The following is a 27,399-nucleotide window of genomic DNA, read 5'->3' on the forward strand; positions in this document are numbered from 1 at the left end:
AAAATGCCAAAGAATGAAGCCAGAGAGAATCATAGAATGTATGATCTTGTGGGATGGGGAGTCAGAATCTATAAATTGCATGTGATGCTAAAAATCACCCAATACGAAGTCAGACATGATCAAGCTACAAGAACTCATAACCATCAAAACCTATATCAAGGATGCTGGTGTGGAATATCAGGCAAGGCCACTGCTTGCAATGCTGGCATCCCATGTGTACACTGGTTCATGTTCCAGACACTTAATTTATGATCCAGCTCCCTATTAATGGCCTGGGAATAGCAGGAAGATCTGGTCCCTGTTACCCACATGGAAGACCTGGAAGATGCTCCTGGCTCCTGGCTCCTGGCTCCTGGCTTCTGCCTGGCCAGCCTGGTCATCGAGGCCAGCAGATGAAAGATTTCTTTCTCTCCTCCCCTCTCTAATTCCATCTTTCAAGTAAATAAAAACAACATCAAAATGAAGAAAGTCAACTTAATTATGAATTTCCTTTGTGTTTACAAGCTTTATGTCTGAAATGTCTTGAGTGTTTAGCATAAAGGGAATATTTATCTTGCCTCGCTTTACATGCCCATAAGTACTTCTTACAAAGCCATATACAGGACTTTCATCCTAATTCTTGACACTGAACAGCTCTTCTAATCTTAAATATCTAATATGTGGCCAACTGCTTAGAGATTGGAGAAAAAGGCCCAAATTTCAATTACCCAATAACGGGATCCCAAGGACAACTGTGGGCCAAGCAGGTGCCTCAGAGGGATGTTCCCAAGATCCTCCAGTATGACTATTTGACCATAACAAAATATGCAGTCACAGGGCAGGAACTGAGGGCGCCACATGGAAGGTCAGCCAGGAAATGTACAGTCTGTGCCCACAAAGGGCTGTGTCCAGAGTCTCTGCTTACTCTGCAGAGTAGGCGGTGGTGATGGCTCAAGTGACAGAGTCTTTGACATCGACAGGAAAGACCTGAATTGACACCCTGGCTCCTGGCTTGGACTTGGCCCAGTCCTGGCGTATGTAGGATTTGGGCGAGTGAAATAGTGTGTGTGATCCCTGACTGCCTGTGGTTCTGTGACTCTCATATAAAATTTTAAAATAATATAAAGTAGTCCCTGTTACTTGGTGTTACTTGGGGCAGGGATTGACTCCAAGACTGAGCTTTTGGGAGTTTGACAATAATCATGAAGAAGTTATAAACCCCACACTCAAAGAAGAACTTTTCCGTGGTTTTTCTCCCCTGCAGCCTGGTCCCGGCTGCCATGCAGCCTGACTGCCTGTCTTGTCATTCACTCCACTCCTTCCTCAGCTCCTGGCATTATGACATCACCTTATGCCTGGTCTTTATCAGCAACTGGACACATCCCCAGCTCTCCTCCTCTGGTGTCATTTTTGTCTTTGCAGGGTTCTCTGTGCCCAACCATCCCTCGCTTCCCCTGGGTCCTCCACGCCATCCCTGTCCCTTCTGGTTAGAATGGGCTGCACCTGTATCATCTTCGATCCCTTCGTCAGCTTCACTATGAATATTCCTGGGGAAGAAAGACTTTCCAGTGTGGTTAACACTACACCTCTGCCACACTCAAGCAGCCAAGTGCACTACAATACAATTTAGGCAATTAACATTTGAGCTGAGTGTCTCTCTTAAAACTCACAGCAATAAGCCTCCAGTGGGTCTTCAGTGCTTGTAGGAATTCTACCTGTTTTGTTTAGTCAGTTTACTCTGGCTGTTTCTATGATAACCACCAACTTCTTACTTCTTCCCAAGCCTCTAACACCTGTTGCCTTTACTTTTTCCCCCGATGACACACTGCTTCTTCTCTCATTGGGAAAACAGGTGTATCAGAAAAGAGACACGGCAACAGGTCATCACCCTATTGACCATCCTGTCCTATTCACTCTCTCCACTGTAACAATGAGCAAACACCTGCAGTTCTCATTCAGACACTTATCTTATGCCCTGGATCCCACCCATCGTGCAATGGTCCACGCTATACCCATCACGTATTTTCCCTCGCTGTTGGAGTATCTAACTGGTCTATGTTTGCTTAGAATCATCCTTCTTCACCAAAGCCTCCTTCTCCCTTCCACCATGTGAGTATGCCCCTCCCACGTATAACACCTGGAGTTCTTTCCCCTCACTGTCACTCCTCTTTCCCTATCCTCTCTGGAATCCATGTCAAATAGGCCACTGTCCACACCATTGGACTCCCTGTGTTCAAGTTAGCAATGGTGGCACACTTGCCAAATGAATGGTCATTTAAAGAACATACTGGACCAGTGCCATGGTGTAGTAGGTTATGCCTCTAGCCACAGCTGGCATTCCATATGGGTGCAGGTTTGAGTTCCAGCTACTCCACCTCAAATCCAACTTCCTGTTAATGGGCTTAGGAAAGCAGCAAAAGATGGCCCAAGACTTTGGGGCCCTGCATCCACATGGAAAACTAGAATGAAATTCTTGGCTCCTGGCTTCAGTCATTGCAAACATTTGCGATAGCAAATGGATCCTCTCTCTTTCTCTCCCCCCCCCCCGTCTCTCTCCGTAAATCTGTGTTTCAAATAAAATATAAATGTTTTTGAAAAACAAGATAATAATAGGTGTCAATGGGGTCATGTTACTTTTTGTTTTAAATATTTATTTTTACTGGAAAGTCAGATATACAGAGAGAAGGAAAGACAGAGAAAAAGATCTTCCATCCACTGGTTCACCTCCCAAGTAGCCATAGTAGCCAGAGCTGAGCCAATCAGAAGCCAGGAGCCAGGGGCTTCTTCTGCGTCTCCAACGTGGGTGCAGGATCCCAAAGTTTAGGGCCATCCTAGACAGCTTTTCCAGGCCAGAAGCATGGGGCTGGATGGGAAGTGGGGCCACCAGGACATGAACCAACACCCATATTGGATCCCAGCACATGCAAGGTAAAGACTTTATCTGCCAGACTGCTGTGCTGGGCCTGATGCCATGTTATTTAAGAAAGGGAAATAAGCCCAAACATTAGAGCACCTTGGAAAGCCAGAAAGTAGTTTTTTTGCTAGTGCGACCCAAAAAAACCAAACAGAAAGAAAAAAATGAGGATTAGTTTACTAGCGCATGATCTCTCAGAGATAGGAAGCAAGTCAAACAAAATCTCCAATACTGGGAGACCCTTCCAAGCTCACTCTGTGTGTGTGTGTGTGTGTGTGTGTGTGTGTGTGTGTGTGTGTACACATACACTTGAATAGAAACCTGACATGTTAATGTTTTTCTGAGATTATGGACGTATCCAGAGATCACCTCATTTAGCCTGTAAATCAACCGTGCTGACACAAATGCATACGGGACGTCAAGCCTGATGACCTTCAGTGTCCAGAACCCGGGCCAGCTGCTCCCATCAGCTTCCCGGCCTCCCCTCCACCTTCTGAAAAATACTAAAGGTGTGAGAGAAAAGCCAGACTGGATAAGCAATGGCAAAATGCCCTTTTTCCAAGAATAGGATTTCCTCATGGTTCGTAAGACAAACATTTGCAAGTGGAAACCATATAGTTACAGAATGGTGGACGGCTGAAAAATATCTAATAATTATTTCAAAACCATGAATTTAGAAAGACGGAATCCCATGCCCAAAAGAAGTGATTTCTGAGATCACAAAATATGAACTTGTGATTTTTTCAGAAAGGGTAGAAACTGAGAAAGTTCTTCCATGGGGGCATTCCTCCTTGAAACAGGAATCACCTGCAAATAACTGGATGACTACAGAGAATTCTAACCTGTCCTGGGAGCTCTGCACTTGCACGCTCAGGTGCTGTTGAATCTGTGCAGCACTCAGAACAGGTAAGAAATGCGACAAGCTTAAGCAGCTCAAGGATAATCTTCAGCTCATCACACTTTAATATATTCATCACCCAGTCTTTCTCATTGGGTCAAACACATTATCCAATCATATGAGCCCCAGATCTAGAATTTATCCTGTCTTCTCTCTCACTCAATTTTTCTATTCAATCTATTCAACCAAGTGCAGCCATTTCCTGAAACCCTCACATGCCTGACGAGTACCCTTCATGGTTTTTACCTCTGCTACTATCTCATGAATGTTTTCTCTATAGACTGCCTGGCATTGTTGCTACTGTTGTTGATCTCCATCAATACTATAGAGAGTCCTTGAGGGCGTGGGCTTTGCGTTTCCATTATTTTTTAAAGATTTATTAATTTTTATTGGGTATACAGGGAGGAGGAAAGACAGAGAGAAAGATCTTCTGTCCAATGATTCATTCCCCAAGTGGCCACAATGGCCAGGGCTGAGCTGATCCAAAGCCGGGAGCCAGGAGCTTCCTCCAGGTCTCCCACATGTGGGTGCAGGATTCCAAGGCTTCGGGCCGCCCTCCACTGCTTTCCCAGGCCACAAGCAGGGAGCTGGATGGGAAGTGGGGCCACTGGGATTAGAACCAGCACCCAAATGGAATCCTGGAGCATGGAAGGCCAGGCCCTTCCATTATCCTATTCATGGTATCTAATGCATCATCTGCTGCCAAGGTGGAACTTACAGTGTCTGAAAATCTAGGATATGTTTAGCAACAGCGCCTTGAAACGTCTCTTCCTCCATTTTGAAGCCACATCAACATTAGCAAAATCAAAAGCTCCCACTTCTACGTCTACTCTGGAATAAAATGTGCTCTCATGACAATTCACAAAATACAAATGAAATGAACGGGACTGTCCTAGTTTTGGTTTTGCCAAAAAAAAGCAAAGAGGAGGGGTGCAGTTAACCGACACTTCTTATATTTATTCAAGGCATTTGACTCAAGCTGTTTTTGTTGAAATAGTCCAGTTTGCCAGAGTGGAAATGGCCAGTTAACATCAGTGAGGAAATTCAACAAGCAAATGTCAGAGAGAAATCCTGCCTCCCAGGCTCAGCTTATTTCAAAGTTCTGAAAAGAAAGGGTTACTAGGTGCTCTTTGTCAGCATCTGGATTATGCTGTCATCCCTATCTTTTTGAACCACAGATCTGACCGTCAACAAGCAAGATGACAGGGCAAACCCTGTACCAGTCCGTACTGCTGCGGAGTGGCCCAGGCTGCAGCACTATGTCTGTCTGTTCTCAGTGGGGTATCGGGCGCTCTCTCTTGAGCTGAACATCTGGAGGTGATCCCCCTGCAAGGCAGAGCAGTTGCCTCACTGGCCAGAAACCAGAAGGCAAAACATCTGTGTGACAGATCAGTGGGCAGGCCTGTGTCAATCTCGCTGGAGGCCCCATCTGTAATGCACTCCGCATGCCGCTTGTCCGGCACCAGGTGAGCTCCTCCAGCCGGGACCCAGCTGAGATGAAGCAGGCAGCTGCTGCGAGCCTGTCCCTCCGCTCTCATCTGTCCTCTTGTTCAAGTGTCAGAGCAGCTCTGCTTTCTACACACTCCTGGACGGCCACTGGACAGGGTGTTAGGCCAGGCTACAGGCAGCCCATGGATGCTGGGCGTCTGTCACACACATGCACTGCCACACACTCACACAGACACACAACAGGGCAGACAGCTTGGGAGTTGGGCCCAATTCCGCCTGCCTTCAGGTAGCATGGCCGAGCCTTTTCCTGGTTGTTGATTCCTGCTGCGGTCGTGATCCTTCCAGAGACACACAATTTCAGTGATTTTAGTGCTTGTGAGACGAGATTTAAGCTCTAGAAATGTGATATAAATCCCTTAAATAATGTTTCAATATCACGTTGTTGATCTGTGCATCAGTACATGCAGGGCACTGCACTTTAAGTTACATCATTTGATATACACTGACAAGTGAATATTAATTCTATCGTTTTAATTTTCTCTCAGAAATCTTTCATGTCCCTGAAAAATATCTTCAGATTTGAAACATGCAATGGCAATCAGCACAGAAGTAAATTTGACTTCTAACACTGAATAACCATGAACCATACATGTTGGAACGAGATAATTAAACTATGCAAAATAAATTCCAAAACAACTCATCACTTGCTGATTTCTGCCTGAGACTTAAAACACATCTGACACCGGGCATAGCATTGGTTCTTCTTTTTCTTTTTTTTTGAATGCAATATTCCTCTGTTAGAAAATAAAACCTCTCTCTCCTCAGCTCCAAGGAAACTAGATTTAAAAATAATGATAAAATTCTGTCTCAACTCACAGATAGGTATGTACCAACTGTTCCATAAACAACAAGCCAAGCTTGGAGAGCTTTCAAATGCAGAGGTCTACTTTGGCAGTCCAGCTTTGAGCCAAAATTCTATGTCAGTTCACTTCTGTGCATCTTAGAGAAACACTCAAAAAACTCAATACTGAGTAGCAGAAATGCTTTCCTAAACACAGGTTCAGGACTGACATAATGAAACATCAAAACAGAAGCATCCTCTCTTACCAGTTTTAAAGAGGACTAACAAAATGCTTAATAAATACTCCTTTATTTTTTTTTTACTCTAAATGATTACTTGAAACAAGGCCTGCAATTTAAATATCCCTTTTCTGATGTCCAAAATTTTCTCGTATTTCAGGAGCTTAGGAAACTATTGCCCTCTGTAGAGGAAAACACAATGTTTCTTCTCCTGCATATTTCTTTTAACAATTTTTTGAAAGATGTATTAATTTACTTGAAGGAGTTACAGAGAAAGAGAGAGGGGGAGAGAGAGACAGTTAGAGATATTTAACTTAGTGTCATGCAATGGCAGGGGAAGAAGTGGGTGTCTCTGTCCACTTAGGTATGCATGAGTAACACAGACTCCATGAAGAGGTGAAGGTGAACCTCAAGGATGTGACTGAGTCATGAGAAGGCCTGGCAATCCACACCGGTGGGAGAGCAGGCTGGAGCTCAGAGAGGAGGGGTGAGGAGTAGGAGCTGGGGGCAAAGGAGCGGAGGACAGGGGCCAGGACACAACCCTGACAGCCTTGCAGGCTGTGTGCAGGTGTCTGGGTTTTTAAACGACAAACGTTAAGAGCGACTGGAGCGTTTTAAGTGATACTGATACATGCTTTGATTTGCATTTCTAAATGATCCTTCTGGCTGTTATTACAAGATTGGATTCAGGCAGGCAAAAGTAGAAATAGGAAGACCGGTCCTTTCAGGACATAAAATCCTCAACAAGAGAGTCTAGCAAGAATTCTTCGTCTACTGCTAGAGCAAGAACTGGTTCTTTCTTTCTTTTTTAAAATAAAACTATTACTTTATATTATAGAGAAAAAATATTATGTATGTATGTACATATAATATATATATAATATGCATATATTCTTCCCCATTCACTTTTTTAGTGGAGGAAAAAAGAGGCAAAATAAGCAATTATGCCCTTATATATATATGTATTTTTTTTTATTTGCTAACCATTCATGGTGTTAGTGTGGGTCACAGACTGAAAAAGCTTGCAGAAACAACGATCTTGGAATCACAAGTATCTCTGTTGAACCAACCTTTCCTTCAGTAAACTCAGAGCAAGGCAAACACCACTTAAAAGGAAGGAGCAAGGGCAGGTGTTCAGCCTAAGCAGTTAAAATGCCAATTAAGTCCCCCATGATCCATTTTGGTTTAAAAGCCAGGTGCGCTCCTGGTTCTGATTTTTGAATGAAGCACACCCCAGGAGGTGTCAGACGATAACTCAAGTCCTTGGGTCCTCCTTGGCCATGAAAGTGACCTGGACTGAGTTCTCAGCTTCCAGGATTGACTGGCTCAGTCCCGGTCACCAAGGTCATTTGGCTGGAAGAGAAGGAAGTGAAATAGCTCTCCCTATGTAGTTGTCTTTCTCAACACACACTACTTATAAAGCAAGTGAGTGACCATGAACCAATCCCAGCTCATAGTCATCACAAAGAAATGTGGACCCAGAAGTGTCCAGACTTTCCATCTTTTAAAGAATGTTAGAAAGTAGAGTTTCAACAGAAATATTTCTATATAATACCAAGAATTCAACCACTTTCCAAGATCTCAGGCCAGAGACAACGGTCTTACAGAGTGAGTTCATTCCTAGACTATGGGATATGACCTGTACCAGTAATCCCTTATGTTGCTCTGGTTTGAATGTTCTGTGCTTTAGATAATTTAGGTCTGATGTCCATGTGTCCTTAGTATACTATCATAAGGATGTGTGATTTCTGCTTCCTCGTTGGTCAGCAGTTGAGGTGTGTGTCCAAGGAGCAGCACCAGGGGGGCTTGGAAGTGTCTTGACTGTGCAATCATAGGACTGCATGCATCTATCAAACGCATTTTAAACTACACATACACACAAAACCCCATGCTGATCTGTGTAATTTAAACTCCAAAACAAAATGCAATCATAGCTGCCGCACAGTTCCAAAGACAAAACAAAGTGTGCTTCACGGTGGATTCAGACATGCAGAAGAACCTGGAAAAATATGGGTGGTTTGGTTTCCAACAAGACAGCTTGATGCACTATTGCAACAAGTGAGAAGTGCGTGTCTTGGAAATATTCAGGAGGTTCCAGACGTTCATTTATGAGCAAAATAAGAAGAACAAACCCTTCCCAGTACACAAGGATAACTATACTGTGTTGGATTATGTATGTGTTTCCCCAGGCTTACAAGGCACTCCTCGCGACATCCTGTCAGGGAGCCCATGGTTTAAACATTTGCCAATGAAAGACTGTTTACTGGATTACAAAGTTGAATACCTTAGCCAAAACTGCAAAATTTTAAAAAACAGTTTGTGTTAATAGATCAGCAATGTCTCTTGGAAAAGGCTATTGAGCATTCCCAATTTTGTCAGTCATAGTAATTATATATTGCATAAGTGTATTTGATGAGAATTAGCAGTTCAAGGGAGAAAAGAGCTCCTTTTGCTTTTTCACCAAGTTTTTTGCCAACAGATAAATCTCCATGGAATATCCTCAGTTACTCCATGCCAGAAATCGATTTTGTGCAAACTCTCCTTGCTGGTGGATAGAACTGAGTTCACTGTTACACAATCACTGTGCAGTTGAGGCATGGCATTCACCTAGAGCAATGGGAATACTCTCGACCAGTTATTTCAGGGTCACTGGGGCTGCTCGGATTTCATTAAGCATCTGGAGAAGGACCCAAAAGATACAGAAAAAAAGAGGCATTAAAACTCAGAAACTTACAAGTTACTACAAATCATCACAGACTGCTAAATATACACTGACATCTATGTTCACAAATCACTCAGCTGTGTTAAATATTCCCTAGCAAGATTTGGTTATTTCATTTGGTCAAATGACACTATTTGTCAAGGTTTGGAAACAATTAAATTGTTCCACTTCCATCTACCTTTGAACTGCCTGGAATCAAGATCCATCAAACTACTCACAGGGTTTAATTTCCCAGGTATTTTTCTTTCTTCTATTTTCTGACCTCACAGCCCTGACTAGCCATTGTTTTTCTCACTTGGTAAAAGCACCTCCAACTATGTGCACGGTGCAGAGTGCACCTCACATTAAGAAAGCAGCACTGGGGTTATTGATCAAGGCTCCTCCACATTACTTCACTGAAATAGTCAATTTCTTCTCAAAAACATGATTTCATCACTGCTAATAATAATGCAACAAGGCATTTTCTGCATATCATAAACCGCCAACTTGTAATTACAGTCACATAGTGAAATACATGCTTCTATACCCATTTTCCCTGATGAGGCAGGCAGGTCCTGTAGCACCAGGGAGTGTTGGAGGCTCATTCTATGCCATTAACAATCTATATACACTGAAGGATGGCATCTACCTCAAGGCAAAGGCAAGGTTTCTTCTGGAAACCTCTAGATAGATAAATAATCTAGGAGATTTTTTAAGGTTGTAAAATTAAGGCTGCCTTTCAGCGCTTGCTAAGGTTTTTTGAATATGTTACCCATCTAATGGGTAAAATGTAATCCTAAATTGGTGATTAAAAGACTCAGCATGGAAACAAGCTGTCAAGTGGATGGAGAGAAATTAAAACTGACAACAGTAATGCCTTTTTTCCTAAATGAATGCCTAGTTCAAGTTGCTACTCATCCATTTTTCAAAATGTAACACAAGGCATTTTCCAACCACCCATGAGACGAGATGCCAACATCTGCCTTTGGGTTGAAACTGATGAAATCAGTTGACTTCCAGCTTCAGCTTGTTCAGTGCTCCTGAGAAGCCAGTTGCCCCAACTAAAAAATACAGCAACGTGACGACATGAGGGGAAAGAATGAAATGTGGCCTGGCTGCTGTTGGCTCTGGGCTGCCTTCACATCGCACCATCGGGAAAACCTCATAATCCAACAGGGTAGCAGAATGTCCCAGCCGCAGGTCCACACGTAAAGACTGCCAGGTAAGTAGCTAGACGGAGCATTGCATGGAAAGTTGGAAAGCATGACTGGACGTGGGGTTTCTTTATTCTTGAGAATTCAAGCCAACACATTGGCCCGTGTGTGCATGTATGTATGTACATACAACGAGACAACTCTCCTTTCAATGCATTTGTTTCCCTTGCTTTGAAAACTGACTTCTGTACTTGGGAATAAAAGCAAGCACAAGGAAAAGCTTGTCTTCTGCTTGATGGTAAAAGCAAACCTGACACGACAAGTAAAAAGGAGTTTAGCGCAGATGCTTGCATCACATGATCTCTAAGAGAATTCCAGCTCTGGAGGCAAAAAAAAAAAATCTGAGTTGCTAATATTAAAATACTGTAGAATACATGTATAGACTTCAACCCAAAAGTCTGCTTCTAAAAGGGAGTTGCTGTTATTTCAATGCCAAGGCAGGCATGCTCAAGGTTCCTTTTCAGAGAATATTCTGGGGAGATACAGAGAGCAACAAAGAAGGTGAGTGGAGGTAGACAAGAACTAGGTGCCACAAAGGAGCAGTGCTTAGTACATGGTCCTTATCTAATTATGCTTACAATTGTAAACGGCTCCTATGAAAGCCATGGATACAGCTGTGTGTATGGATGTACGCCTGCTGTTTACAGAGTTAAAAAATGTAAGTTGTTTAGGATATACATACATATAGAATTGCTCTTGAATTTAGTCCACCCTAGACAAAAATACTGGCTTTTTGTCTTGGCACATGAAATAGTTCTATAATACAACTGGCTTCAGAGACACTTTACAAAGCATAAGCACACGTATACAGAACTGTGTCTGTAGGAGGCATAGGTGATGATCCTGACCCATGAGAAAGGACAAACATGAAGCTAATGTTAGAAAATTATTCCAGCAGAAGAAAGGAATATAAAAGAGGCTTCTAAAATGAAGCAGAAAAAAAATCCTCCAAAAAACCAAATGAAAGCTCCTTAGTTACTCGGACCCAGCTCTTCAGTGTAATTTCACTCAGGTCTCTCTGACCAGGCCAGGCAACTACCTGTTTTAACAACAGCCACACAGGACATCTGCTTGACCTTCCATTTACTCATCTTGTCATAGATACATTTTTATTATGATGAAATAGCACTCGTGTCAAAATACCTAAGTTTCACAGCAATAAATATATAATAAATACTTATATCTTGACCACACCATGACATATATATGATATCATCTCATGATTTACATGCGTTTTTAAAGAAGTGTTGGCTGACATCCAGTCATAGGAATGCGTAAGATATTTATCACAAAATGTATTAAAAAAAAAAAGCAGTGGAGGGAGAGAAAAAAAGAAGGAAGGATGGAGGGAGGGAGAGAGAGAGAGAGAGATGCTGAGAGAATAAAAATATGCAAAGATGCAATATGGGAAAGTCAACCCAGAGAAATACAAAAGTAAGAATCAACTGCAATTTCCTCATAGAAATCAATGTCCTTTCTTGTATCATTTGTCAATAGTTCACTATTTAATAGTCGACTTCTCCCGCAGCTGCAGCCCCCGCTAAAACCTCTATGGGGGTACGGAGCACATCGTTTGCCTACTTCCTAACACTGAGTCTGCACACAGCAAGGGTGCAACCAGTGATTTGTGACAAGGATCACTATTTCAGACAAATCAATCATACACAAAGGAAGGATTTTCTTAGAATTTGTACTCAGAAGAACTTGGTAGAATAAATATGCAAGACATGGAGCATTAGAAAAGATGAGACCTCACAGTAAACAGAATCTCTTAAGCACAAATCAGTGCTACTTTATTCATTCTATACCATAGAAATGATTGAAAGAATAATGTTGGCAGGGGATGCATGTGGCTGACAGCTTTGTGAAAGCTTCTCTAAGAAAAATGGCTGAAGAGATTTCAGAAAATTGTTATGTATCATTAGAAAAAGCCCCAAATTCACAGGACAGGGGGTTGCTGTTTTATTGCTTGTGCAGTGGCTTAAAACCATCAATTTGTTTAAGTAACTGTTGTGTCTTTTGTTTTAATTTTGTGAGAAAAAAAATAAGATTATTATTTAAACTTGAAATCAACTCAGGAGAAAATTACCAATACCTTATTACTTTTTGTCTGCGATTTTGTATTTTGGGAAAAATTGTGTTTCAGAAACTCTTTTCTTCTAAGAGGAAAAACAAAACGTGCTGGCGAAAGCAACAGCCGTCTGTGGACACTGGTATAAGGAAACTGATGGTTTTCTAAGACGCCTACAAAAAGCAATAGCACAAACAAATCATAGATTGAGAATAGGACTTATTTCTGATTTTATAAATTTAGGAGAGTCTCAAAAAAAAACCCACATGCAAAAAAAAAAAAAAGAATGTTGTATGCCATGGCTTTCCTATGAATATTCAGACTCCTCATCAGAGATAAATCATTTCTGGCAGTTTCATCTGCAACTTAGTATTTCCTTGTACTTTCCCCACTATTTTCCGGAAGATGTAACAAGAAAAATAAAAACAAAACAAAACTGTATAAACAACCCAGAGATACCTCTGCTATGCCCTCGAGGCCCTTCACCATAATGATAAAGGCGAAAAATCTGAGGATGCACTAACTTCTCTACAAGTTATTTGGTATTTGGTAACATCATCGCCATTGTATACTTACAGTGGAGAGAAATGGGTGCTTTTATAAATATTTTAAAACTTCAGCGAGCTATGAGCTTATGTCAAAATTTAATAAGTCAATCATCATATCAGTTGTATTCCTGCAAGCATAAGTTCATTTCCATTTGTTCAAAAGATAATTAGCAGTTCAAACATGTCACTCTAATGGCAGCCAGGAAATTAATCTCATGTAGGTTTAGACATAAACCTACTAAGCCGACTTATCTTTTTCTTTCCACCTCATGTTTTGCTTCCTTAAACTCCTTTTAAAAAACAAGTCCTTTAGGAACTCGAGGAGATGGATTGAAAAGACATTCTAAATGTGCTGTTTACATGTCTACATCTTCGTATGCTCTTCTGCTTTCTAAGCATGTGTCCCTGGAGAAAGGGGCATGTTTGTATGATGTCAACTGTTTGTCAGCAGTTTGAATGGATTTTAATAAAGTGTCATGAGTGGCAGTGGGAGATAATGACACAGAGGTTCTGTGGACATATCTAATGGCTATCCTAACTGGTTAGAGACAGGGGCACACACATATTACACAGAAACGTGTTCGCTTTTGGCATCTAAGCTATGGCCCTGATCCAGTGGGGGATAAACGTCCTCATCACCTCCAACACAGGGCGCATAGTAGCAAATTCACTTCTGGATGTGAATTGTGCAGAGCAAGACTTATGTTCCATGTTTTCTTTAATAAGATTCGTCTTTGTTCCTGTAGACAATTATTCCCGTAGACAATTGAGGGCAGGTAAAAAATATTTACAAAGTCTGGAGAATAGCCAATGTGCCTATGCCCATTTGATTAAACATATGGAATACATACTTGGGGAAAAGCCAACTGATGACCTGTGTGAGTGATCTAAACACCCAAGCTGAGAGGGGTTAACATAGAGAGATCAACTTTGGACTTTGAAGTTTTCTGGTCTTCATTTTGCCTAATTAAGACAAGATTTAATAATCAAACCACTGTACAAACATGTACCTAAAAGTGTAGGTTTGTTTCTAATTTTGGAAAGAATTCTGAACAGATTCCAAGGAATCAGCTCCACATGGGAAGAAAGGTTTCTGATAAGATTTGCTTTTTTCATCGCTAAAATGCAAATACCTGCTTTTCATCTTATTTTTACCCATGAGACTGAGGTTAGTATCCGCCTGTCAAAATCCAGAGGGTGATGCTAGAAAGAAAGATCCTGATGTTAGGAAGCCATCTGGGTTTGAAACAGTGGCAACAATGGATTGTGAAAGAGCTGTATTTGAAAATATTCTTAAAAGCGTTTGTAAAAACTGTTCATAGGCTATGAATGTAAAGGGCCAGTTTATCTAATTTATTCATAGACTACACAAACCTACCTGTTTCTAGGAAAAAGTATCAAGAGTGGCAGGAAAACATATTTACAACTGGATATTTACAAACAAACCTAATTCCAGATCAAATCCTTAATAAAATTCCCAAACTCTCATTCCGTTCATATACATTTCTAATACTGGAAACTGGATAACTTTTCAAGAATTCCTACTAATTTAACATGTTCGGAGTGATCACAAACAAAAACATAACCAACAAATCCAGTTCAACACCAACACAGCCAAAACTTGCACTCACATTCATGTCAACTAGCAGAGCGGGAAGTTGGTTTTATTCAAATGAGATGGACTTGACGGACAATACAATGTTAAGCGAACGTTCAATGTTAAGACAGACAATGTTAAGAGAAATGCTGAAGCATTTACACTGGCGTAACCTGCAATCCAACAGAACCTGTGATCCTTGTAAAACGGGTTGGGAGGGACACTTGGCACTGCCAGCACCCCTAACCTAACACTACAGGCACACACTCAGGGAACAGCAAAGGGCTGGGTCAGAAACATTTTGGATGAGTGGTGTGGTCTTCCCTCTATGATCCCTGAAGGCTCCATTCTCATAATGACAGAGTTCAAAGAGATAAAAACTCCAGTGATATTTGTGATAAGCTCAGCACATGACAAAGAGGGTTAGATCTTTGCTTATGTGGGTTTATTTTGTTTGCTTTTAATACAGCGATGCAATAGAATATTTCATAGTAAGCCAACATTTTGGCTATTCATTAGCACACTGGGCAAAGATTCTCAGTAGCAGGCCTCCTGAACCTCTGGAACACACCAGTAAGAGGTATGGTAACAAGGACAGGGGACAGATTCTTGCTTTTAATATTTCCTAGGAACAGGGTGGGAAGATCCACTAGCATGAGCCAATCACAAGAGAGAATAGTGAAAAAGCTGCCCACCCCCAGCTCCTGAATGTCATCTTGCTCACACATCTGCAGAAAATGTTTTCCTGGCCTGGCTTGGCTGATAGCATTGCATGGTAGTCACTGCCTGTGGTTGCCCCAGCAGGAGAGGTCTCCCAAGAACATGGTATGATACAGACATTCCCCACGCATGGCAGCCACAATTCGGCTGCCAAAAATGGTCACACGTTTCTGAGAAACTGTTGTAAATACTTTTAGAAATGAAGCTGGGGAGAGGGTATGCTGAGAAATAATCAAAACTTCTCTGCTTGTGAGTAACACCTTATAAGCTAACTTTGTCCTGTCACCTTGCGCACGAACGTTGATACATACACATTCAACTTTACCTGGAACCTTTCCATAATCCAAAAGAACGAGGGTCCAAACGCACTGTGTTTATGGGAGCTGATAGATTTCCCTGAATTCTCAGATGTTGGATGTCTGACCCATCCATTAAGACACCTGCTTGGGTTTCCCATCAGGACAGATCTGGGGAAGTAGCAGGTATAATATTCCAAGTAGTTGGGTCTCTTAGAGACCAAACTGGATTACTAGCTCCTTACTCTGGCCCCAACAGTCTAGGCCAGTGCTGGCAATTCAGGAGTGATCAATGTTTGTAAGCTATCTTCATCTTTCCCATCCTTGCCTTTCACAACGAGGCAATATCAATCTATCAATCTTTGGTCTAAAATGAATTTGTTCATCCATAATCTCAAGGTTGTTACAAAGGTCCCAAGAACGCAATCATGGTGAAACCGCTGCTGTTATAAATGTGTCTTAGAGCCCAGAGAGCAGAGATGGGAATGACAAGAGCCCCGATGCCCCCCTGCTTGGTACCTGGCCCCCCTCTCAGTGCAGAGCTCCCCCATGACCACCCTTGTGTTACCAGCACTCCAACCCGGTGGGGAAGCTTACTTTGTTCATGTGGATCTGCTGCTGATACTGCTTCTGCTTCTCCAGGAACTGCTGGTGTTGCTGCTGAATGACCAACTGAGCCAGCGTGCTCTGCGGCAAAGGAGCCGACTGGGTTCGGTTCAGGGGTCTGTGCCGGGGCAGCTTGTGGGAACCTCTGATGCCAGGTGAGATTCTCTCCTTTGTGGCCAGGGGTGACTGAGGGTGTAAGGCGACGCCACCTGAAAGACAAATACATTTGTTTTGCTCTCTCTCTCTCTCTCTCTCTCTCTCTCTCTCTGTGTGTATCTAATTTTAAGACCAGAACATGAAGGCCCTAAGAGCAGATGCATGGTATACATTAAGTGGGAAGCGATGACACTACTAGGCAAGCATGCAAAGAAGGCTAGGCTGCATGCACAGGGCAGGTCTGCCTGACCATGGGATCCATCATCACTTGGTGCAGTCAAGTATGTCTGTGTTGAGCATCTCTTGCCTGCACATGCTGCGGAGCTGGAGGGACAGAGAAGGTTAGCGAGCATTCCCACAGCTTCAGGTGTCAGATCTCTGCATGGCACCATCCATCTCAGGCAGGGCCAGAAGCTAGAGAGGTCCTCCGCTAGATCTCCAATAAAAGAAAAGCCATCAGAGCGTCTGCCTATGGTAATTACCGGTCACAAGGAGCTTTTGCTGTCGCATTTGTTCTTTCAGTAACAAATGCTGCAGGAGAGCTTGGTGGCTGCTGTTTGGTTTTCCCTCCAATGCAGTGTGGGGATGGTTGGATGCCGCCGCCAGGCTGCCCCCGTACTGTCCTGGTAGCGCCACGCCTTGCCTGAGCGTCTGGGTCTCACACTTCTGTTTCTCTTTGAGTGAATTTGAAGCCTGTGCAAAGAAATAATACAGATGTTAATCCTTTTCCATCCGTGTTGGGTCATAAGGGCTCCACCTCATTAGACCAGTTTCAAATGCCATAATTTCTCAAAACAAAACCAACCCATCTTCTCTACCGGCTGAACTGGGATTATGGCATATCTTTTAAGCTAACTAAATTAACAAGGGCACATGAATATAGGGTTGAAGCAACTTAAATGGCTTCTTAAAAATATTAAAAAGGATGCTACATTCTGTCTCACAAGGCAGAATAATTTGGAAAGATCTCTTGAGGAATGTGTTGACTGTCATTAAAAAAATATAATGATCAGTTTAAAAAAATTGCTCACGAGAGTTGATTTTAAGTATTCCTGCCACAAAATAAGATATATATATATATATATATATATATATATATATATATGCTTGATTAAGCCATTTTCCAATGCATATATCAGCACATCATGCTATAAGCCATTAATATATTTCATTTCTGTGTATCAACTTCCTAAATCTCATTCAGTTGTAAGCAGTGGGATGCTTCCTTCTAAAAGATTTAAAACTATGTTGCCTAAGTAAAAGGAAATTTAGTCAAATAACTGGGCAATAGACTATCTCAAGGTCTCAAGAAACTGCAGATAAATAGTGAGTAACTGGAGTTTCCATAAAAAGGAACAAGTCCCCCTCCGTAACACATTGTCTAGGAGGTTCACTGAACTGTAGGTTTCCAATATACAATTTTTAAAATGAAATTCTTAGAATGACTCAATAAAAAGAGGCCAAAACATGCAGGAATTTGACTTAAATGTGCATTTTATATTAACTCATAACAGATCTCCAAATCTCTAAATATTGAAAATGACACTGCATACTATTGTATAATAAAGTATGAGTGAAATTAGATATCAAATCAAAATGCTATTAAGAACTTGAAATGTATGATAACACAGTAATAAGGCAATAATAATTATATCATCAATAGCAATAATGAATTATCCTATTCAAAGAATTTAATGAATGGTGGTCATTTTGGTATTACAAAAGCAGAAGTCTAATACCCCAAAATTATGAGGCATGTTTCTTTTCAAAACTTGTGTTTCATCTTTCAAAATTGCTGCACACCAGGGAAGCAAAGCAATTTTCAGTGATGGAGAAATTGAAGGACAAAGAGGTAAATGGTTTGTCTGACTCACAGAGCAAGTCAATGCAATGTTTAATTTTACAATGATTCCTTGTCCTGACCTTTTTTTTATGAGCCCACTATTCAGGAGGAGACGGAATATTAGAGATCCCTCTGCCAAAGCAATGCTGAGCTTGAAAAATTAATTGTGATGGCCTTATCCACACCAAAATGGAAGCAAAGAAAAATGCAACTCTAATCCAAACCACACTGGTTTATTCATCCAATGGCACCAAATTGTATTACCAATGAAACATTAAATGGTCTAGCTTTAGTGCTTGGCCCTTGGGAAAAAATGTTCTCTGACCACATGAAAAGTGATGCGTGTGTGCATTACCAGGGAAAACGGACTTCAAACATGCCAGAGTGCTGGAATTAAAATGCCTATCACGTATCTTGAAGTGTTTGAGTTAGTATTTGCTTTTCATTAGAAATGATGGGAAAAAGAGGACAATAGGAAAATGCAGTTTTATAATCATGAATGTACATGTTTAGTTTCATTGTTAATCCTTTTTTTTTGTCTTCACTGTAGCCAATTATTAGCAAATACTTCATGTGTAATTAGAGGGGCTTAACTGAACTGATGGATTTACATTATTATTCTTTAACACATCGATACAAAGCAGTGTTTAGGTTTTGCTTTCTCCTCACCAGGGTGAGATCCCGGGTTCATATAAAAAAAAAAAAAAAACAAGGCAATCCTTTAAAAGTCCCAGATATGATAACACAGTGTTAGAATAATTTTACTTTATGTGTTGAACACACTTGCTAATTTGACTGGACTTGCTCTCAAGGATTGATCAAATTGGTGGTAAGGGTTGGAGACAATTCTTTCAAGTAACTTTGTGCTATGGCCTCTGTGTGTATAATTTAGTTTACTAACAAATCAGTGATTAATTATTCTGAAGAAGCTTCACAAGTCTTCAGAATAAGTCACACTGATGTTATTTTAAGAAACAGGCACACAATAATTTTTGCAATCTTCTATTAGCAGGACAATTATCTCCAAAAGATCCTACCTAGTTCAGTTGCCAGAACTTGTATACTGACTATTTCCTGCTGAATCTCCCGGGAGCGGTTTAATATTGTTCTTAGAGTGCTTTTCTGCAGTGACAGAGTCAGTGACTTACATTCCCAAAACAAACTCATTCACAAAAGGATTCGCATCAGCATGTGCCACTGCTTGGAAGCAACACCACTCAGCATGGGTTGGACCGAAGGTCTGCACCAGATCAGCTCTGAGCTGGGGGGCTTTCAACCTCTGCAAAATCCAGCTGCCTCTGTGAAAACGGGAACTGGAATCTTAATGCACAGGATGGTGGCACTACTATTCATCTGTATGAAGGATTTTTTCAAAGAAAAAAAAAGCTACAAACCTTTTTATAAAAAAAATCTTAGCTATGGTTTTCATACAGTACTTTGTGAACAAGCAGAATCTAGGACTTCAGTCTAAACCAAACACCCTTACACCATGTAGCAAATAGTAAAAGAGAGACTGATAGGGCCAAAGTTTTACTCCGAACTCTGAATTTGAGGGAGCTTCAACAATCTGGGACAAAATGAAATTTCAAAATATATTTGGGTGCAAAAACCAAAAGAAGAAAAAAAAGTGGAAATCCACACACAAATGTTGTATAACATGCGTCTTCCAGCAGGGACTTCCTCGTTGGATACAGAGAGTGGGTTAGAGCGGTGGCTGAAGCTGAAGCTGTCCACTGACTTACATTGAGCTGGGACGACACTGCCGGAAGCCCGAGGGTGATGTTGGGCAGAGAAGGAGAGGTATAAAGACTTAGCAGGTTCATGGAATCTTCATGAATTAAGATGCGTTGCTGTGAAACAATCTGCTGTTAAAAAAAAAATTCAGGAAGAGTCTCAAAATGCCAAAAACATTGTAAAATGTTCGTACTTCAAAAAGAGGATTTATTATTCCAAACAACAAATATATCAAGCACTTATTTTATACTGTTTATATCCAACAGTTGCCATGTCAAGATGAAATAAGCATCTCTCTCCCCTCAGACACAGCTAGAAAGTTTGAAAAACTTTTTTGTTCACATTGCAAAACTCTTCTTCAAAAGTTCCAGTTACATCCACTGGTGCAGTACAATAATTGAATTTGGTAATTCTGATGACTGTGTACATTCCTCTTCTGTATTACTAAATGGGAAAACATATGTACTCAGTGCTGTGCTGGTCATTAACCATCTCAGTCAGGATGCCATTTTGCTAATGAGGAAGGTGACACAACATACAGGCCAGCATATTGGGCTTCCACAGGAATCACTTCTTTTTCAATGCAAAATTTTATGAATACCTTATGTAGCAGTCTTTGGATCACTCATATTCAGAAACTAAAGTAAGTGTTTTGAGTTCCCAGCACCAAAAATCGCCTTCATTTCAGCTGAAAGACCTCGAACATTCTGGCATCATAGTCTTTTTTACAACAAATACCTCTTTTTTTTAATCCAATATTAAGAGTCATGTTTTCCCACATGTGGCCTAATACGGTTGCTTGAATTACATTTTCTGTTTAACTCTTGCTTCCCTCCCAGAACCTTTATACAACGAAGAGTTACAAAGGTCTTATTAGACCAAGGAACTCTGGCCTGATATGGTCCCCAAGGGAACAACATCCCTGAAAAAGAATACTCCATGTAACAGAATGACACAGTGACTGCTTTCTTCCCAAACAAAAAGCATATGGGACTCCAATAATAGACCACCTCCAAGAGGGATATTGCACACACGGGTTTTGACTAAAGTAAATATAATAACTTGTCAAGCATGTTTGGGGGAGCCGTAGATTTTCCTCTGGACAAACCTGGGATATCAATTAACTGGGAAAAAAAAATATCATGTGCTCATACAATGCAACCTCAGAATGTCACCAAAGAGTGATGCACCACCAAAACACAGGATGTTATTGCAAAACATCATCTCAATCATACATTTGTTTGCAGATGAGTCCCAGCCTTAACATAATAAGAGCTGAAGGCTAAATAGAGAGTTCTCTCACTGCAGCTTTGAATTACAAGCTAACTTGGATTTTTTCCTCAAAAAAAAAAAAATAATCAGAATATTGTGCATGGAAATTCACAATGTTAGCTATAGATGCACTCACTCCTTCCCAAGATTCAAGTAGCCCCACAACACAAAGCTTGTTGGAAAAGATCACAAAATTACAAGCTATGAGACTAATTTTATTTCAGGAGCTATCCATCAGACGTTACTGTGATTATACAAATACATTTTTAGTGTAAATTTCGAGTTTGGAATACACATGTATGCCTGAATAAGATCCAAGGGAATTTATGAAGAAAAATATTTTAATGATCTTAGTGGTGACCGACAGTCATTGAAAATGAAAGGCTATTCTATTGACTTCTCTGTATTCACAGAAGAGAAATAAGGAAATAGAAGCTGTTCCAATAATGTCTATTCGAGGTTGAATCTGCCTCGCACAGTACTAGGATGTGGGGTGGAAGGTGGGAACACCTCCAAGAAGAACCAGACACCTCCCACAAGACGTTTCTTTGTTTCCTGGCGAATCTCTGTGACACCTCTCATCACGGGCAGCAGATTTGCAGGGAGTGAGAATTAAGACTGCTTTCTCTCCACGTAACAATGGTGGTGAATGTTGGGGACTGGAGCTACAGCACAGTCCTACAGCTTCAGAGAAAACGTGGTCAGCTTCATCTCCCGTGAGGGCACACTGATTTTCTGCATGTGCTGGGTGCCAAAGCTTGTGCCAGAAATTGTCTGAAAGTCTATTGACTCCTCACAGGCACGGTGAAGCTATCACTATGTGTATGTTGCAGATGAGCAGTGTTTTGCCCAATTCTGTTGCCCAGGGAGGCGATCCAGGAAGCTTGTACAAGTGATTGAGGTCACGGGATGCGTGCCAGTGCTGCTGCTGCCACAGCTGGCATATATGATAACTAGAGGATTGGAACCCAAGAATCGGGGGAGAAGGGAGAATAAAACAGCTGTCAAGAAGAGGAGGTAAATGCAGACCCAGGTGTTTATGGGAAGGCAGTGAGGAGTACAACTGGGAACCAGCTGACCAGCTCTGGGAAGAGAGCCATGCCTGTGTCCTAGATGTCCATATCATGGAGACAGTTCCTCAACAGCCAGGCCAGTTCTGCACTCCCCCATGTCCAAGAGAGGCCTCTGGTTTTCCCCAGAGACCAATGGATGTAACAGACCTTCAGAGATTCTATACCGAGCAGGGAACCAGCACTGAGTGGAAGCCAACTTCCACGCTCACCACTAGAAAAAGACTTTCCAGACCTCAAACCCAACTTTTCCTGAACTGTCTTCCTTAAGGATATATTTCCTCACCTTGGCTTACTGACACGGGCAATCCATACGTACCAGGCTTACATATGCTACTAAATCAAGCCTGGCACCATGGCCGTACACTGTCAAGTGCAGACATTAACCACAGCCAAGCCAGCCGCTGGTGGGGGATCACTCCACAGAGACAGCGAAGGTGGTATTCTGAGAGGCTGGAAGACCATGCCACCTCAGCAGTGTGCTGAGCTCACACAGACTTGAAGACATAGCCAGGGTTTTTCCAGGAAAGAGTTTTGAAAGTCATCCAGCCCTTACTTAAAACAGTGCTATGTTGCTAAGATGCCAACATTTCACAGCTGGCAACATGCACAAGATGGTTTTAATCGGAAATCTTTTCAGAACCAGAAACTTTGATTAAAGAGTTAGATTAAAATGAGAGCATTAGGCATAGGAGTGGCTATTGTTCAGCCTATACGAAGCAATGAATTGGTGACTCCTCTGTTTAGATTAATGCTGTCAGGTGCTGGGTGTACAAAGATGTCCCAAATCCCACAAAATGCAGGCTGCTCAGGTGCACAGAACAGGGTACCAATTTTAGACCAGGAGTCGCATAGGTAACTGGCACTTCATGAGGTAGAGTATTCGGTTAGGAAGAGCAGTATGAGTGGAGCTAGTTTCAGGGGAGGCCTAGTTATATTTTAGTAAAGTCCTTCCAATTTTTATTTCTTTTTGTTGCTTATTACCATTTCAATTAAAAACATTTCTTACAGATAACATCTGCACTTGAGATCAATAGAGATTGCAGATTGTATATTATACATCTATTATTTATTGAAACTCAGAAGCTACCAGTTTGAAATAAGACCCAGAATCTCTTTTAAAATGAAGAAACTATAGAAATAGACATCATCAAATGTTATGAAGACCTGGAAAATCGACACGCCCCACACCTTGGTGTGACAGTAGATGGGTACAGAATTGTCAGTGACTGATTCAGCACTAAAAACCGACGTAGTAATACTACACATTCCAATGATCCTTGTGCTTGGAATGGTCATTTCAAGGAAACTTGTCAATAAGCCACAGGCATGGCGTCTAGGGCACAAACTGATCCTTGTGGGGGAGAGACCTGCAGAGCAAGTACCAATACACAATAAATACATAGAGTAGGTAAAATAGAGCACACCATGGAGTTTTAAGGGGTTGGGAAACTAACCATTTTTACGACTAGACATGCTTTGTGGAAAAGTAAGAAACGGAATGAGGGAGACAAGGGGGCATCATTACTCATACAACCACTATCGTGCATCAGAACAAAGCTGGAAGCGCATGGAGTATAAGCGCCAACGGAGACGGAAACGCAGAGGTACTCTCTGCTCTTGCAGGTAAGGAAAACGCAAGTGGCGGATGAAGAAATCCGGAGAAACAGAAGGTCGCAGGGAGATCAAGAAACGCCTTTCTCATTCTTGAGGCGACAAAGGCATCAGCTGATGACGCTTGCTGGCATACTAAGCACGTCAACTACTTTGCCAGAATTTCACGGCAAAGGCAGATACACGGAGTTTTGTGAGAAGTGGTCTACAGGGATGAACAGAGATTTGTTCTCAAGTACATTATCCTGAGGTCTGCAATGACATGCTGTGGACACCAGCTCCCACGGCCCTTCCCTGGGCTTCAGTTGGCTTCATATCAGGAATATTCATGTCTAATTGAATGGGACATAAGAAGACATGCTCTTAAGTCTGAATCACCCTTGACTATAAAAGCTCATGTCAGGGGCCTGGCGTGGTAGCCTAGGTTCATGTCCCGGTTGCTCCATTTCCCATGCTTGCGACCTGGAAAGCAGTAGAGAATGGCCCAAAATGTTGGAACCCTGCATCCTCATGGGGGGCCTGAAAGAAGCTCCTGGTTCCTGGCCATTTGTGGCCACTTGGGGAGTGAACCAGCAAATTGAAGATCTTTCTTTCTGTATCTCCTCTCTGTAAATTTGTCTTTCCAATAATAATAATAAAAAAATCTTTAACAACAACAACAACAAAAAGCTCACACGTCCCCAAATCTAGACCGTTAGAAGACAGTCCCATTAAAAAAAATAAGTCTCTTAACCATTTCATGTTTGCCTACGAGTTTTACAGTCTTTCTCAATATCATAATTATTGTCTCTTTTGGAAAGCTAGTAAAAATTAATTCTTTATATAAATAAATGGAAAATTGTTTAATTGGTAAGAATCTCTAACTTTCATATTTATTGGATATTTACAATATACTAATATAAAATGATTATTAGGGCAGAAAATAGATATTTCTGTGCATTTAACCTTTTTTTTTTTTTGCAAAACCTTGTATTTATCGTTAAGTTTATTGGATTCCTTTGGCTTTACAATCTTGATTCATTTTAATTCCTAGTAAATTATTCTTTTGTCATAACAACCTCGCCTCTCTAACGTGGAGGGGAAGGACATGTTTTACTTGTTGCCATCGAAAACCATAGCTCTGCACCCACGCACAAGGGAGCATGACATTTCCAGCAAAAGTCACAACAAGTATAATGAAACAAAAGGCAGATGAGTCATGTGAGACAATGGCAAAACAAGTGACATTTCAGATGACGGTAGAGTCCTTAACCTTATTATTAGAATCCTTTTAGAAAATCATTTGTATCTTCTGGGGGGAAAAAAAATTATTTTAGAAATGGCAGAGTAAAGACAGCCACTAATGTTCAACTAGAAATAAACCAGCAGCTTGGCCACTGTTGAAATAGCTATCAAATAAATTTACTGACTTTAAAGTAACGGAGCTAATATCCATGGAAACATATCTGAACCCACAGACTCACGATATTAGCAATAAAGTAACTAGATAGGTAAAGATGTTTCTGACTGGAGTTGGAAATAGAAACCCCTGAGGTTTCGGCTCCCCAACCAAGTTTACAAATGAGGAAAGCAAGGAGCTCAAGCACTCTGAGTTCTGGGACGGAGCATGTATAAGAAATAGAAGTGGAACAGCAGTGGTCAGAGCAGATGGAGACTCATGCTCACATGAGAGCTGCTGGCTTGGAGACAAACAAGTTAATGCCTTTTCCCTAGCAGGAGTCGGCATTGATCATAACACAGAACAAACTTGTTTCAAATTTCACCATTTACCACCTGCCTTCCAAATGTGGATTCCTGACAACAAATTGGTGGTGGTGCATCTCACCACCTTTTATTAAGTTATGAGCCCGAGGGTTAGGGAGTGTTTGGCAGCTTGGCCATCACAGAGAGGTTTGCGGTCGGTTTGCACTGAGTCTTCTGAGGGGGCACCCATATACACGGCGGCTTCCAGCACCCTGCCTTAGGATTCAGTCCTCCTCCTACTTCTCTCCTTTCTCTAAAGTTGTCCAGACAATAGGATGCTAAGATACACATTTTCTTCTTATGTGCTGATCATGGTCACCTGACACAGTTTTAGTTTGCTTTGTCTAAAGCCTACGATCTTGATGCATGGAATCGCATTCATTGACAAGAACTCTGAATTAGGCAACCAGCTTTTCTACTTACTGGGCATACAAAAAAGAAGCGAATTCATTATTGTATTGCTTTATGATGGAAGCTCACTCATGTTCCTTAGGCGAAGGCAGTAGAATGATGAAATACATGGCTCAGTTTTTGAGAATAATGATGCAAATGATTATTAAGCCCCAAAGATTTGTCTCACCAACACTATTATTAATCTTAAAAGGCATCTGTAAAAATCATTCTGAATTCTAAATGTGATTTAATCAAGTATGACTGAGAATACTTTTCCACTCTTTTCTCCGGTTTAGGGAGAAGAAGCACACAGCGCGACAAACCCAGGATATTCATTTGCTTTCACTTGTGGGCCGAATTCTGCTGTCCCTTCAGCTACCCAGCATGAATTACGCTACCGGGCTGTGCAAATGCAAGGCGGCAGAAAACCACATGGTAGCCATCAGGGTTGCATTTTTTGTTCCGGGCCACAGAGAGGCTGCCCATGAGTGCAGAAAGGTCTGTCCACCTGGCCTTGTGGATCATGGTTCAGGCACACAATTAATTCATTATGGGCTATGTCGCTGCCTGCTTTTGAACTCGCCTTTCCAGCTTTGGAGGTGAATGTCCTGTCACTGACCTGAAGAAATACCTCTACCCTTTTAAACTCCATTAAATCACATTTCCTTCTGTTTTGTTTTGTTTTTCTTTTTCAAATAGTGGGGGTGGAAGGAAAGCTTTGTAGGGAGAGAAATAGGCTCTACAGTTAGCTCACCAGCTAGGGTATCTAAACAGATCTTTTGTGCCAGTAATAATTTTAGAAATACAAATAAGGTTAAGGTAGTATAAGCAAACCCCTTAAATTTTACACATACATACACACAAATACATGGTTTTAGAAAATTTAAAAGCAGAGCCACACAATCTGGGACACTCCATTCCATTTCATTTAATAGGACAGGTCACAAAAGCCTTGTGGTAAAGAGCAACTATGACATGTTCCATTTATTTCTAATCTCACCAGGATGTCATTAGTTGTTCTTCACGTTGCATTAAATATGACAGACCCATCAGTATGTGTATACATTTATAATTTAATAATATTTTGTCTCCATTAATGAGAATTGAATAGTATTTCACCCCTTCTTCCCTCCTGAAAACGTAACATTGTTTTAGTTCTGTTACTCTCAGTGTTTTTGTCTTTGAAAAATATACTCTTATTTAACCAATTGGATGCTTGCCAGTCATCTGCTTATTTCCTATGTGTTTCTGTAGTTTCCAAAGTTTGTTCTCATCACTGAATCCTAGCTTTGCCTTATGGTCAGAAAAGGTACTTGATATGACTTCTATTTCAAACATACCAGTGGATCAAGAATTTAGGATGGAAACTTAAACACTTCTTACATTGAATGAAAATAGAAACAGGACACAATAAAATCTGTAGGACACAGCAAAAACAGCCTTAAGAGAGGAAGTTTACATAAAAAAGGAGAGACTTTCAAATTTTTTAAAAAATGAAATT

General features: G+C 41.2%; 1 protein-coding gene across 11 annotated transcripts in view; it reads right to left on the reverse strand.

The window, feature by feature from the left end:
* Window positions 1–27,399, reverse strand: part of HDAC9 (histone deacetylase 9) — a 579,622-nt gene that overhangs the window by 270,573 nt on the left and 281,650 nt on the right. For all 11 annotated transcript variants that reach the window (XM_040964718.1, XM_040964720.1, XM_040964721.1 and 8 more), the window contains 3 exons: window positions 19,815–19,937; window positions 16,712–16,922; window positions 16,065–16,282 (listed from right to left, as the gene is read on the reverse strand). In XM_040964718.1, coding sequence (XP_040820652.1) covers window positions 16,065–16,282; window positions 16,712–16,922; window positions 19,815–19,937 — 552 coding nt within the window. The remainder of the gene's footprint in view (window positions 1–16,064; window positions 16,283–16,711; window positions 16,923–19,814; window positions 19,938–27,399) is intronic.

This window comes from Ochotona curzoniae, unplaced genomic scaffold (genome assembly GCF_017591425.1).
Source record: "Ochotona curzoniae isolate NIBS_2020 unplaced genomic scaffold, NIBS_Ocur_1.0 scaffold_3835, whole genome shotgun sequence".
Classification (NCBI taxonomy): Eukaryota; Metazoa; Chordata; class Mammalia; order Lagomorpha; family Ochotonidae; genus Ochotona; species Ochotona curzoniae.